This window comes from Nanorana parkeri, unplaced genomic scaffold (assembly GCF_000935625.1).
Source record: "Nanorana parkeri isolate BGI_ZX_2015 unplaced genomic scaffold, ASM93562v1 scaffold1235, whole genome shotgun sequence".
Classification (NCBI taxonomy): Eukaryota; Metazoa; Chordata; class Amphibia; order Anura; family Dicroglossidae; genus Nanorana; species Nanorana parkeri.
The window spans coordinates 153,192-169,419 of NW_017307503.1; the positions used below are offsets into that span (position 1 = coordinate 153,192).

The 16,228-nt window shown below is 39.9% G+C and overlaps 1 protein-coding gene across 1 annotated transcript in view; it reads left to right on the plus strand.

The window, feature by feature from the left end:
• Positions 1–16,228, plus strand: part of LOC108797154 (dynein beta chain, flagellar outer arm-like) — a 337,005-nt gene that overhangs the window by 67,308 nt on the left and 253,469 nt on the right. The window contains exons 34-38 of the mRNA XM_018568726.1: positions 2,678–2,823; positions 4,797–5,005; positions 6,057–6,204; positions 10,160–10,286; positions 14,713–14,828. Of these exons, the coding sequence (XP_018424228.1) occupies positions 2,678–2,823; positions 4,797–5,005; positions 6,057–6,204; positions 10,160–10,286; positions 14,713–14,828 (746 nt within the window). The remainder of the gene's footprint in view (positions 1–2,677; positions 2,824–4,796; positions 5,006–6,056; positions 6,205–10,159; positions 10,287–14,712; positions 14,829–16,228) is intronic.

Here is a 16,228-nt window from a genome sequence, read left to right on the forward strand (position 1 = left end):
TTTGCACCACGGGCGCCCCCCCCCCCCCCCCGAACATTTGCAGCAAATTCCCGCTAGCTTTTTCTGTTGGATCCCAACATCAAACTCTGCATATGCACAAACAACAGCTGATGGTATCAGCGGGACAACAGAATGCTTCAGCTTGTTCTCAGTGGTGTTCTGTCAGTCACAATACTCTAGCTTTCAATCTTGTATTATCATCATCAGTTGGATCCTGTCAGTTATACTATTCCAAAATGTTTATGATGATAAAATATGTGCCTTATTAAAAGGTGATCTTGTATGTCATTATAAATAACATAGATGAGCTACTGCTTAGTTCTTATTAACAGCGGCCTTTAGCCATATGGCCACTTCAGCTACCTGTCGCTGTGCTAATATTATTGTGCTAGAGCTATCTCTATCGTCTGTCATTCAGGAAAATGAAACATCATAGCAGCCACTATAGCCCAAAAAGAACAACTGCTTGGTGGTATCATATAGCTTCCTGTAGTTTCACGTAGCATTGATACCTAAACTTGATTATTCAAAAATATACTGTCCTTTGCTCCGGTTACATATGCAAAGACCATGGCAAGCAGTGATTATAGCAAGCAATGACAGTTCTCTTTTTATTGCTGTTTCATATTGGACTGTTGAAAGCGTGTCTGAGAGGGAATGTCATTAGGTGATCATCAGTGGTATCATCCAAAGACTGAGAACAGAAGAATGCATTTTGAGTGGTCTTGGAATTTGCAATTTGCAGTCATAGGATCACTGCATCTTTTGTGAGGGTTTTTTCAGCAGAATTGGAATCCAGTTTATAGACAATCTGAAATAGGATATATATATATATATAGAGACCTTCATGGATGAGAAGAGAAATAAGACTTGGTAGTAGATGGACAGAGCTGAAACATTTAAATGGGTCATTTTATTGCTGGTGCTATGACTGTATGCCAAAGCAGATAAAAAAATAAGGAATTAAGATAAGAAGTGATTGAATGTAAAGAACAAAGAAGGGTCAAACATGGAAGTTAGGCAAAAATCTTTGCTTTGATATGGGAGAGAAACATGTTGGATAGGAAACGATTTATGTATGTCTGCATGAGTATATTAATGTATTTTTTATTACTGGAATCACCTCAACAATTGCTAACTAGAGTGTAATATATTCACAGATGCTGGGGTTGTGTCAGTTGCATTTGACACAACTAGGGATGTCCCGATGCCACTTTTCCAGGTACAAGTACATCCCCTCATGTACTTGCCGATACCAATTACCGATACTTTTTCTTAAAGGGACAGGTGACGTTAAATGATCCATAGTACAACTACATGTTATGTACTATGGATCATGATTTAACCTATTCATGTTAGCAGGGCAGAATTGTAACTCTATTGCTGGAGTGTAGTGGAGGTGTGTGCTGTATATATGTACTACATATACATTACACACGTCCAGTACACTATAGCAATAGATTTACAGCCAGCCCCGTCCCAGCTTCCCTCACTCACAGTTTCACTCCGATCCCTGTTGCCTCACGAGGTACCTCTTGTAGTCGGCGCTGGGCAGGATCGCTGCATCACGTCTCGGTGCTCAGCTTGTAGGAGGCGCTCGCAATTCTGCCCTGCTAACACGAATAGTTTAAATCATGATCCATAATACATATACAGCACACACATCCAGTACACTGCAGTAATAGAGTTACAATTATCCCCTGCTAACATGAATGGGTTAAATCATGATCCATAGTACATAATAGTACAAAACATGTAGGTGTACTACGGATCATTTAACCCATTCATATTAGCAGGGGATAATTGTAAATCTATTGTTGCAGTGCATTCTATATGTAGTATATAGTACATGTACATATAGAGTGCCTGCAACAATACATTTACAATTATCCTCTGCTAACATGAATGGATTAAATGATCCCTAGTACAGGGCTACATACAGATCATCTAATCCATTCATGTTAGCAGAGTATAATTGTAAATGTATTGTCTGCACTGTATTAGCAGTGCGTACTCTATATGTACTATATATGTAGTACATATAGTGTATATACTGCTAATACAGTGCAGACAATACATTTACAAATATACTCTGCTTAATAGTGCCCCCCCTCCCCCTGTCCTCACTCACTGTGTCGGTGTTCGAACACTGGAGAGAGCAGCGACGAGTCAGTGCTGGTCCGGTTGGAGGAGCTACAGATGGGGTTCTAATTTAGCTGGCTCAGAGGTGCCTGCCAGCTAAATTAGAACCTCATCTGGAGCTCCGCTCGCCGGACCAGCGCCGACTCGCCGCTGTGGTTTTTCTTAGTTACCTCACCGAGTGTCGCATCACTGCTGCTGCGGTGGGCGGCGCTCCGAGCGGGGTCATCTGGCAGTCTCCGGCCACCTAAATTAGGACCCCAGCTGGAGCTCCGCCCACCGGAGCAGCAGTGATGCGACGCTCGGCAAGGTAAGAAAAAAAAACCAAACCATAGCACAAGCTTCGGCGCTGTGTATCGGGGCATTTTGACAAGTACAAGTACTTGTCAAAATGCCCTGTATCGGGCCTGATTCCGAGGTATCGGGACATCCCTAGACACAACTATTTTTTTTTTTTATTTGTCTTGTTCCTGCTCTATATTTTCTTATACAACATAAGTCTTATTTTGCATTTATGTAATATTGTTTACATTTGCAGGTTATGATCTGAAAGTTTTAAGCAGCTACATAGTAAAGATGTTTCATCATGTGCACAGTCTTATATATCAATTTAACTCAGAACATGAGTGTAATGAAATTTTGGGTGTAAGAAGTTTTTTAGGGGAAGAACTTTACCTTACAAAGGTAAGTGAAACAATACTTTTTTTCAAAGCAGTTCAAAATATGTTCATGTCTATCAGAGTTGTAGTTCACTTTACTTACACAGTTTTTTTTTGGAAGACTTAAAGTGACACTAAACGCAGGAGTTAAATCTTGTAGGAAAGTCACTGGTCTTTAAACAGTAATGGCAATAAATGCAGCTTTATTGCATCCAACGAAAAAGTAACACAAATAAAAAGGCCTACTCCACCTTAGGAGGCTAACTAAACAGTAGTGTCCCTCACTACGTCCTACTGGAGCGGCTATTCCAGCTTCCAGTATAAATGGACAAAAACCACAGTCCAATACAAACAATTATTCTGACAGACCTTATTCCCCAGATATGCAGACACTCTCCAGTCTGTGTCCATCCAGTGCAGCCTGGATCTCACTCTGAGCTCTCACTCCCTCCCAGTCACTATCAGGTGCAGGCTAATTAATAGAGAGAGAGGAGGTTTACCTGTTGGCCAGGCTTAACCCTTTCCTAGCCAGGGAAAGCTGCCCTTTTCAACCTCTCGCTGACATACACAGAATCGTGTACCCTGTCACAATCTTAAAAATGCATTCAAGTACCTTAAAGTGACATTAAAGTCTAATTTTTTCCCCTCCCCCCATGTTAGTGTCAGCACTCACCTTAAATGATGTCTCTTAATCCGATCTTTTTCTTTCCTGTCCTTTTCAGCCTCCTCTCCAGTGCTGCTGCGGGTCTGCGATCCAGCGTTGACTCCTCTGTGTTTGCAGGCACTTCCTGTCTCAGGTGTCTGCATGCCGGTGCACGCGTCCATAGACTTACCTTGTGTCTCTCCTTGTCTCCCGACCGAAAATCTGAACTGCGCATGCCCCAAGATCCTTTGCGGCCGCCCGAGATTTTTCAGATTTTCGAACTGGAGCACATGGCGAAGACACAGATACGTTTAATAAGTTTCAAAGGGTTTAAAAATAAAAAAAAAGTTATTGCATATATCTACTGCTTGCTAGCCATAGATATATGCAAAAACACCTGAAGGTTTAATAACACTTTAACTGTTAACACAAATGTATCTTATTTGTGCATCACTCAGCTGTAGATCCTCAAGTCATCTCTAAATTCATGCTGACACTGTCCTTCCTTTTGGAGCGTGGGTACTTTTGTTCCCCATAGTCCCTGTGTGTGTGTTGTAAAGTAGCCACCGCTCCAAGCTCACTCCTGTGATGGACTACAATCTCACAGGGACCATGGGGAACAAAAGTAGCCACCCTCCAGCAGGAAGGACAGTGTCGGCACCAATTCAGAGATAATTTGAGGATCTACAGCTGAGTGATAAATAAGATACATTTTTGTTACTAGTTAAGGTACTTGAATGCTTTTTAAAGGGAATTTACCTGGAGTTCCACTTTAAGTATTCCCATCAAGAAGTTGTAATAATAATATGGAAGTTATGATTTATCTCTCATGCAGTTGAGTAAAATGCAATATAACACCATTAAAATTCACTTACACCCTATTCCATCCTAAAATGACAATGTCGCATTTACTGTCAAATAAAATGAAACTTACAAATTGTTTATTCAGCCTTTGGTAGGTTCTAGTGTATAATGGAAATGTTTAAAGCTTGTCATTTTGATTATGAAACGTTTAAATGTTTGCAGTAAAAGTTATGAGCAATGAGAACCTGATAATGCGAAAAAATTCATTGTATAAATATAAAACATTTGTGAGCATATAAGAGGTTTTTGACTGACTGGTGTTTGTGTGGTCTATAGTGTGTAGTTTAATGTAGTCTATCTAATGTTAAATTCACCATCTTCCCTCTTTCTCTACGATGCTAATATTTTATTAAAAGCTTTGCTTGTATAAAAATAATATTATTGTCATCAAAGGATATATCAGTATCATCACAAGCAACTTGCTGAGATGTTTAGAAAAGCTCCATCCTGACCAGTTCCTAGCTGGTAACTTGTTTTCTCTGTTATTGCAGCCTCTTGAATGTAGTGGCCCTGTGGAGAATTGGCTGCCACAGCTTGTAAACAGCATAAAAGCATCTCTTCAGCATCACCTGTGGGCAGCCATGGAGCACTCCAGCACCGTTATAACAAGGAGAAAAGAGATACACAGTGCTGGGGCTCGGCGGGTGCTCATAAACAAAACTTTCTCTGTGGGGGAAACTGCTGCAGATGAGAGAAGTATGTAATATTTACTGTTTTCATACACCTTCACCAGATTCACACCAATGCCTGCTTCCTAAAGGGAATCAATAGTGTTTTTGTATATTTTCTCTATTTATTATAAGTAGTTCTGCTAAATATAAAATATCTTTATTTTAATTATTGCAAGCCTGTTGTTACCAGCAAAATTGTAAAGTGGAGTCAGCCTGCAAAAGAAGAAGAATACAAACCCATCCAGCAGATGGTGATTCAAGTCTTCGCCTTTTGTAGAGCTATGGCTGCCTATGGCATTCAACACTTCTGGGTGTGTCAGATGTCACTTGTCTCCCGCTGCAAGCTGTGGTTCTAGTCACCGGTCGCTACATCTCTACTGTGTACTGTAGTGACGTAGCAACCGCAAACAGGCATTGTTTGCAGATTAACTTCAGAAGGGCCCCATGGAAGGGCAAATATATAGGTAGGTGATATCTTCTGAGAGCATAGTTTTTTACTCAACCCGCTAACAGGTTTGCTTTAAGATTTTTCTTTTATTCATTATTACCAATCCTTTTCAAACCAGATAATGGGGTTGAAACAAAAACATATGAGTAGCCCAACAAAGGTTTTCTCCCTCAATGGAGTCATCCTTATTGTTTTTATTATTATAAATAATGATAGAAGTTAATGGTAGAAAGCATTAACAAAATGGCTTCAGGGACTGTTATTCTAGCAGTTTGCTTTCCATTAATTATTCCTTAAAGGCCAATTCTGTACAAAATGTAGACTCTTCAACAGCAAGCTATTGATGTAGCTTTTTAAGTGTCCTTCTTGATACAGTTAATGAGATGTATCAATTGTGTAATGAAAGACGATGGGATCTTTAGTAAAATATCATGTGCACTGCTGTTATAATGCTATTTTAATGGTATATAACATGCAATTAACCTAGATAACTACTTTAATATATTCTATTTTCAGTTCTGAGTTTTGTTTTTTAATTTCCTGTTTTATACAAATGACCGATGTACAATTACAAAAGTGTTGGTTATTTTGTCATCTTTAGAAATAAGCACACCCCAGGACAATGAAGAGAGTGTATCCATGGCAGCTGAGGATGTTGGGAAAAAGCGATCTAGGCACTGGGTCCTCTCTACACTAAGTGATGTTGCTTACCTCTCCACTCAGATTAAGTTTTGCCGAGAATATAATGGAAAAAGCGAACAAAGGAATGAAACAATGCAGGTATTGCATTTGTAAAGCACTGTTGCAATGCTTGACATGCCCACTAAGACCTGGATACTTGTCCCTGTACAGGTCTTAGTTCCACTGGAATTACCTTCTATAGTTTTGGGCTTAATTACATGTATACGGCCAGATATGTCAGAGCTGGAATTAGTCCCTGAGACAAGTTGCTGAATGACATGGAGCACATTGAAAGCATCCAATAACACCATGCAAGATTAATATGGTCATCATATGTCTGGAGTTTTCATCCGTATTACAAGATTCAGAGAAGGATCTAATTTTAACTGTACTTTTGAGCAGAACACATTAGGCCCATGTAGGAATCTTAAAAGTGGCTACTAATGCTTGGAAGTGAAAAAAGGTTTTGTGGTTCTGCTTTGTGTTGGTTCTTACAATTATATATTTTATGAAGAAAGAGAAGAACCTTTAAAGGCATGATTATGACAGAATGTTTACATATATGGTTTATCATCTGTAATTAAGTGTAAAGTCATTGAATTTGTGATTTAACAGTTGAAGGAGAGAAATATCCATTGGCTATTGAGACTACCCAAATATCTATTTTTTTTCTTTCTTACGTGTACTAGAAAAATCACAGAGAGATCCTGACAGCACCAGAACTTTTTTTATATATGACATTACTGTTACGTTTCCAGTGTATTTGTGTTCTTTGTTTGAATATTTTACTATGTAGTTGTATCTGTTTTGTTATTCAAAGGTTATATCTAATTATAAGGAACTACTGCTGGGCAGCCACAGAGATTTTTCAACACCTTAGAAAATCCCTGCAGGAAATGACAAGCACTTCTGATGTTTTAGGTGCTTGTTACCGCTCCCTAGTTAATAATCTCAGATAATGCTTGAATCATTTGCTTTGCTTATGGATTCCAGGATTTGCTTTGGGCCCATCTTTCCTTAGTAGTGCTGTAGAAATCATTAATCCTGATCTAGCCCCGTTAGTGTGGTAAGCATAATGGGATACTGTAACAATCTAAACACAAGACCTAAATTCAGTTCATTGTTTTCAAAGGCCCTAGTTGTCTCACAAGTTTTTGAGGGCTTATAATGTTTTTCTAGACCTGTTCCCTTCAGGTATTAAATGATATCTATATAATGAGGGAAAAAAATATTTCCTAAGCATGGCATGGTAGGATATATATCCCCAGCGACTTTCATTTTCTAAAGTTTTCATAATTTCCAGGTCACAGAATAGATTTACTGTAAACTCAGAAATATAATGAGGATAACTTGCAAACTAAGTTTTAAAATCCCATATCATAGGTCAAAGCTACATTATCATTTTAAGGACAATATGGGTTCATGACCTCAGAATATGTAGTTTAAATAATGGGTTAAAATATGTTTTAGGTTAAAGAAAAAATAAAATCAAAATAGGCTCCCTCTTTTTCATAATGCATATTAGAGCAAAATATTCATTTACCATTGAAGTTTTCCGAGCAGCAAATGTTCTGGGACTCTTCACAGCTTGTGTCGTCTATGGAATTACCTCCCACAGTGCATCAATGCTAATTAGTCAGAGCAAGATATTACCAGGAGATATGCAGAAACATGTTCAAGACAACTCAATTCTCTTTGACAGCTTTTTGTTTCTTAATGTGTCAGAATATATCAGTAAATTTTGTTTGAAACAGAAGAAATCCATTTATTATTCATTACTAAATAAGTTAGTGTAAGGAGCTTATTACTAGTTAGCGAACAATGATTATACCAGTCTCAACAAGCTTTTATTGACCACTTTTAATGCAGAAATATGATACTTTGAAATTAATCTGTTAAGCAGTTGTCTTGCTAAATCTGTTAGTGGGCTTTGTCCATAGCAATCAAACTTTACATAGGGTTGTAAGTAGAAATGCTTCAAGAATTGGACGTTGTAGAGATAAAACCAGTCCACCACTAATTTATTTAATGCGGGTGGTTTTTTCCTTCTTTTACTTTATTATGGGCCCATTCATACCAGTGCGGTGCACCATAATAGAGGCATGCAGTATTTTTGTTGTGTTGCTCTGCTCTGCAACACATGTCCATCAGCAAAGTGCATTGTGGGTGCCTTTCAGAATTGATGGCCCTGCATTGTACTAACATGCATAATGCACAGCAATGTAATGCTTGTTACCGCAGTGCAATAGTTGGAATGGGCCCTTTAAAAAACGTTTTGCAGCTTCTTCTAAATTGGACACATACTTAAAAGAGGGGGGTCCCTTATACTGCTAGTGTTCCTTTTCCAACCCCTAAATCACTACTGTGTCCTGCAGTGACTAGGGGTTAGCAGGAGGATCCAGAGTGGCTAGCCTGAAGAGTCAAATCAAATTGTTGCCAGATGCTCTGCAACAAATTGAAGTTTTAGCAGATGGGCCAACAAACCAGTTTGTACAAAGTTATTTTCTTTACAGGTGAGCAATTTTGTTGACCTCCTGACATGATCACTTTAAGAACATGTGGCCCTCTTCTCAAAGCATCTGTCTGGGGCTGGGATTTTACACTCTAGATGCAGGCATAAAAAGATCCATTGAGCCCTCCTTACCGTCTTGTCTTGAATTGTATTGTGATTGACTGATTGTAATGTCTTCCTTATATTGTAAAGCGCTGCACAAACTGTTGGCGCTTTATAAATCCTGTATAATATAATAATAATAATAATTGAGCTCATTGGCATTCACTATCCTGCAGAAAGTCTTAAAACAAAAATTGGGTTTGGAACGTGTAAAGTTTCTTGTGTTTTTACCATTTTTTTCTAGGTTCATTTTTGTGTTGTAGGTTATTATTATCATGGCATTCTAGAAGCTAGTTTTGGTTGGGGAATGGGGCACATTCATTTTCTTAGATTTTAAAATGGAAAAGAATACAAAACAAAAGTTAGAATTAAAGACTCACAGATGCAAATCTGGCAGATCAAATTGCAGATGAAATACTGCACTTTCTATATGAACTGATTTATAAATTTTTTATGATTTCTGATAGATACAATATGTAATCTGGTAAATTTAGGTAAAGGTATGCTACGTACACCCGAAAATCAATTTATTCCATTCAAAAAAACAGTATGTACTGACACCTAACTTAAATTTAAACTGCTAAACCTTAACCTAAAAGTTATTGTCTAAACCTAACCTTAAACTATTTTCCTGAAATTTAATCTCAACCTTAAACATAATCCTTATCTTTAATTTAATTTTAATGGTAACCATGTGCCTCATGCAAAGTTCCTACTATCACCTTTATTCACAACCATCAATACTATGCTATCATGGCAATAAATACTGGCATGTGCATTTTATCAGTGGCAATACTATCACAATGAAAATCTCATGCAGCGCAATAAAACTACATGCTATCTAAAGACATTATGGCAAAAAACAGCACCCATATCAAATGATCCATAAAGCAATATTGCTTTATGTATATTAATATAATAAAGTTTTGTCATGATGCCAGAACTTACCAGCAAGTAGACCACTGCTTTTACACAGGACATTGACTTGATTTACTGGATACAGCCTTGCTTAAAATAACGTGACAGTATGTAAATAAGCTTATTTGATACAGATAACTGTATGTCTGCTGATTAATTAGAAAAAATCATCAAGAAAAGTCACCCTTTTCCATTGTCATCTATAGACATACACCTTGAGAGCCGAAAGGCAAATCTAGCCCTTTCATGAAACAATAAAACAAGCACATTGATTTCTGTATGTGCACTTGAAGGGGCTACAAAAATGATGTCAGTGTGCCTTTTACTATTATCTATAAAATAAATGATTACATGAATATGGTGTAGGGAACATTTGCAGAATATTGCACTACTCTCCAGCATGAGCTGCCAATGAGGTAACCCTAATAAACCAATCATAATATAGTGGTTTGAGTTAGGGACCCAGTGAGCAAAATGATTTTGCTGACTCTAGCAATAAAATATTCTTCCTTTTATTTATAGGGCTGCCTTAAGGATCTGACAGAAGGAATTGAGTATGCTGCCAAGATATTAAATGAAATTCCCCAGGAAGACATTCAGCTGCATTCTAAAAGAAGCTCAAAGGCAGAAAGGAAAGGAAATGGGCAAGGTAAGTCATACTTAATGATCTTGGTTGGCGTCCATTGATCTGCTCTAGGATCCTTAGAGAGTTGAATATTTATAAAAGTATTTTAAAAATGGTCCGGATGTTCATTGTTAACATTAGCAAGTGCTGTTGTGCATTTGTGTTAAAACAGGCAGGATTTTTCTGCGATCAGGCTATTTCCCAGAAAAGAACATGTTTAATGTCAAGCAGCTTAAAAGGGGCCTGAAAATAAAGCATTTGGCTCATAAATGTTTGCACATATGCCATAAATTATACCTCATGAAAGTCATATGCAAGGTCAAGTATATAAACCGTATAGAAATCTTATTCATCCTATGCTTGTGACATACATTGCCTTTGGGTTAGCCTGTTTAATAACGCTAATCAGGAATTCTGCCTATTTCCTTGAGTGCAGGTGTGTACCTATAATTGGGTAGCTAAAGTTAGCTCACGGCTCCTCTTTTTAAGGAAGAGAAGGTATGAAAATGCAAACACTTTAAAATGCTATGTTTTATTTTAAGGGATATTGAGCAAGGCAAAATAGCCATTTGAGAAGCCTCAGGTGTTAATCATCAGTCCCTGTCTCCTGGCTGTATAACATTTTAATGGAATTTACAATTAAGTTTAATTTAGAGATTCTTATTGATGGCACTTGAACTGGTATGCAGACCAGGGGAGGTAGAATGGCAGCAGCAGATATTTTTGTTTCAACAAACACATCTAATCCCTCAAACCAAAATTGCAGCTTACCAGTCCTTAAGGTGCCCATACACTTTACAACCCTCGCAAGACTTCTGTCTTGCGAGGGTTGCAAAGTACTTAAAAAAACGTACGATCTGCCCATCTTGGACAGGCAGATCGTACTTGCGATGACTGCAATGAGGGGCGGGCTTCCGATGTCTGCAAACGGGCAGTGTGCGTGTGCGCACACCGGCCAGTTCAGCAGTTGTCGAACAAGCAGACCACTAACTCGCCGAGAATCGTAGAATTCCCGGCGGGTTTTTCAGCCTGCTTGTTCGACGGAAGACGTGCGACCGTACAGTAGAAACGGTCGCATGCCTTCCATACACTGCACGATTATCGTACTATCGCAGGATTTCCAGTGTATGGGCACCAGTGTATTGCGGTGTATGGGCACCTTTAGATGTGGTGGCTGCATTCGTTTTTCCCCCCTTTATTTTCACCTGGTGATTCTGGCAGTAGCACACGTCCTGTCCTAGAATCGCAACACTCACTTGTCCTTCTGCACGAGCACAACAGAAACCAGATAGTATTATGGAACCCTGCCCCTATTCTATATTTAAAAATAGAAAGGGGTGTGGTTCTGCAGTCCTCAGAGTCCTGTAATTTATACCAGTCAGCACAGACAGACCTTAACAGGTATTTTTAAAACAGGATGGCACTATAAACAGGCACCGTGTGGTTAACAGGAAGGCTGCCGAGGTCCCCAGCAAGCACGGGACCTCAGGCAGCCATTTCAGTTTAAAAATGTAGTGCCGGTGCTCTGTCGAGAACGATGACCCAATATCTGCACTTGCGTACAGACGGGATTAACGAGGAAACCGGCATTTATTGACAAAGTATTAGTTTGTAATTGTTAATTGTGACCGTAATGATATGCCATCCATGGCAGGAAATGATGGATGGCATATTAGTGACAATCACAATTAACGATTTGAACAAAATACTTTGTAAATAAATGCCTGTTTCGCCGATAATATTGGTCTGTGCGCAAGCGCAGATGCTGAGGTTGGCAAATTCGACCAGGTCGGCATTCTCGACAGAACACCGGTATCGGCGCTTAGTATCGGGGCATTTTCATAAGTACGTGTACTCGTGAAAATGCCCAGTATTGGCACTGGTGCAGTCTTGCGAGGGTTGCAAAGTACTTAAAAAAACGTACGATCTGCCCATCTTGGACAGGCAGATCGTACTTGCGATGACTGCAATGAGGGGCGGGCTTCCGATGTCTGCAAACGGGCAGTGTGCGTGTGCGCACACCGGCCAGTTCAGCAGTTGTCGAACAAGCAGACCACTAACTCGCCGAGAATCGTAGAATTCCCGGCGGGTTTTTCAGCCTGCTTGTTCGACGGAAGACGTGCGACCGTACAGTAGAAACGGTCGCATGCCTTCCATACACTGCACGATTATCGTACTATCGCAGGATTTCCAGTGTATGGGCACCAGTGTATTGCGGTGTATGGGCACCTTTAGATGTGGTGGCTGCATTCGTTTTTCCCCCCTTTATTTTCACCTGGTGATTCTGGCAGTAGCACACGTCCTGTCCTAGAATCGCAACACTCACTTGTCCTTCTGCACGAGCACAACAGAAACCAGATAGTATTATGGAACCCTGCCCCTATTCTATATTTAAAAATAGAAAGGGGTGTGGTTCTGCAGTCCTCAGAGTCCTGTAATTTATACCAGTCAGCACAGACAGACCTTAACAGGTATTTTTAAAACAGGATGGCACTATAAACAGGCACCGTGTGGTTAACAGGAAGGCTGCCGAGGTCCCCAGCAAGCACGGGACCTCAGGCAGCCATTTCAGTTTAAAAATGTAGTGCCGGTGCTCTGTCGAGAACGATGACCCAATATCTGCACTTGCGTACAGACGGGATTAACGAGGAAACCGGCATTTATTGACAAAGTATTAGTTTGTAATTGTTAATTGTGACCGTAATGATATGCCATCCATGGCAGGAAATGATGGATGGCATATTAGTGACAATCACAATTAACGATTTGAACAAAATACTTTGTAAATAAATGCCTGTTTCGCCGATAATATTGGTCTGTGCGCAAGCGCAGATGCTGAGGTTGGCAAATTCGACCAGGTCGGCATTCTCGACAGAACACCGGTATCGGCGCTTAGTATCGGGGCATTTTCATAAGTACGTGTACTCGTGAAAATGCCCAGTATTGGCACTGGTGCATCCCCACTTAAGAATATAATGAATTGCTGAGACTTGTAGTCCTGCATCATTGTTTCTATACTGCACTGCTTTATAATCATTATACAGCAATGCAGAATAACACCAGCATCTCCCCCCCCCGGGCCCCCCTTCACGGTCCCCCCCCTTCCCGGTCCATCCTTCATCCACAACACAGTTACCTGACTCAAGCAGCATCTTCTTCCGCGTCTCGGAAGGGTCCTCTTCCACACAGCAGAATGTGCTGCCTGGCGGTGGTGCCTGAAGCACATTCTGCTGGACAGGTGCCTGATCAGTGACAGATCCTCTCTATCCCCGCCGCACAGCTGCCCTTGCATGTCCCGATTCTACTACTGCGGCTGGAAGAGCGGTGGGGAAGAAGCGCCACTATCGGGGAGGGGGAAGGGGGCAGCATGAGGGAGCTGTGGCCTTTTCTCTGCCCCCCCCATAGGCTGAATGCCAGTGCCCGGTCGCTTTTGCGACCACTGCGACCCTGGTAGTTCCGCCAGTGCTGGTGACATCTCTCTGACTCTGGTGCATATTTGTGTTACTTATTGATCATTCGTGGATATTTTAAAACCCTATATTGACCAGCTAGCACTAGCAATAACCAAATAACCAAATTTGTTAGCCCATCATCGCATATGGTCAGCATATAATGAGTATTCAATTTTACAGAAAACCCCAGAAATACTTGGACATAAGGCTACAATAAACCTTAAACCATTCTCATCTTTTTATTAATGGTGGGCAGACTTACTATAAAAATGTTTCTTTATTGTTTAGTGTTTTTAATGTCCTCGTTGTCAAGTGGCATCCAGGCTGGTAGGCTCCCCCCCATACGGGTAGTTACCCGACTGCTGTGGTGGCACCGTACATGCACGGCCATGGCCGTGCCGCACCTAGCTGTGTCCTTCCATGAAGACACACACAGCGTGCGACCAGCCACGCCCCCACCCTGAAGTCACAGCTTGACTGATGGCAGACGGAGCCTAGGGCTCCTCTGCCCTCAGTAACCTCCCCCACAACCAGAAAGTTTGGGAAAACCAGAGTGTCTTCCAGTCACGGCGGAGGAGACGAGCAGGTGTGTGTGTGTGTGTGAGTTTTTTGCCTTGATGCACAGAATGCATTAAGGTGAAAAACACCCAGCTTTTAATATTACTGTAAGGTACAAAGGTAAAACCTTATCCCCTTAAAACAGAACATATATGAGTTACACAGGTTCTCTGGCTAATTCAGTTAAGGTAAAACACTGAAGGAATCTAAAAACTACCCTATTCAGCCACAGAACCTATGCAATTCATCAGTTTTAAAGAGATGAAGTGGCAACCCTTTTGTGCATCCATTATAAAACTCTTGGCAGAACATTGAAACTGAACATTAACTATATAGTTTAAGGGGCTATAAGTTTAGCATACAAATCTTTGACTATGTTTCCAACAAAATAACTCTGAATTATCCTGAGCCGTTCAACTATGTCCAAGCATTTATTTCAGATGAAGGTGACGTTTTCAAAAACCAGCAAGATGTCAACCCTCTAACTCCTAAGCCAATGCTGTCTGCAGAGGATATAGTGAAATTAACCAATCACATCCTCCTACTTTTATACCAGGTACTGTACAATAAGTCTAGTTAAATAATTTAAAATATACACCATAGATTAAACTTGTCACCCCTCTCACAATGGGCATAACAGAGGTGCCACTCTTGAAGCTGGATTCCCAAAATATTGGGTTATTCTAAACTATGGACTTTGTTAATTGTTGTGTCAACTGGGTGTAGCAGAAAATTCTGGAGGGAATGTCTCACCATTGCCGTTGAAATACATAAAAAAAAACCCCCATTATACAGCTTAATGGCAACCTCATGTTTTGGGTGTAGCCATCTTAAATAAAACCACTGATGTTATGGTGTGTTGTTACAGCCTTTCTCCTATGATTACTTAGGGACCTATTTATAAACAATTTGCAGGGGGAAAATCCCTTAACTGAATATCTGTGAACATTCGCTTGTGCGAATGCCAAAAACCAATGTTTTTTGACATATTTTTCCCAGTTCAAATGTAGTGTTGAATAATACATTATGGCCAGTAGCTGGAGTTTCCCAGTTCCATAATGTATTATTACTACAATACACTACTTTAGAACTGGGAAACTCCATCTAGTGACCACAATGTATTATTACAACACTAAACTAACTTCAAACGTGGAAACTCCATTAGTGTCTATAATGTATTATTACAACACTACATCCAAACTGGGAAAAATATATTAAGAACAGTTGTTTTTGGCATTTTTCACCCACTGCCACCTTAGCCACCTTCTGTGGCTAAGAATTTCAGACCAGTTCCTTCGACAAATTGAGGGATGCAAATTGGCCCATACACCACAGAACAATGTTCACAAAATGCTCAGACATCAAGTTTTTTTTATATATTAAACAATTACTTACATCACATACCATGCAATAGTATATGCATAGTCATGGGAGATTGCAGGGAGTAACAAGTAAGCTGCTTCAGTCTATTGCCACAATATTGGGATCAAATAAATCTGGAACTATAATACATATACAGTATATAATACATATACATACATATACATATTTATAACCTAGACTTGGGCTTAGACTAATATATTAACATGTCTCTGTGCCCTCAATCTCTTTTTCTATTTTAAAAAGTAAATATCAGGGATCTGTTTAGACCCCTAATATTCCCCCAGACCCCCCAACGGTAAAGTTAAAAGAAATAAAAATAACAAAATAGTTTCAAAATAATGATTTGTTTTTTAAAGATTGGAAAAAAAAAAAGTAATTTTCGGTTTCGGCTACCCCTAGTAAGTATACAAGTATCAGTTACATATCAAGTAGGAAGAACAGTATCTCCAGGAAAGAATTTGCCCAGGGCAGATGAGCAGTAGAATCACTATTGTAGCCTTCACAGGAAACAGAAAAGCAGAATGGCCACCACCAACAATGCTGTGCTCTAACGTTCCCCCATAAACACTCGTC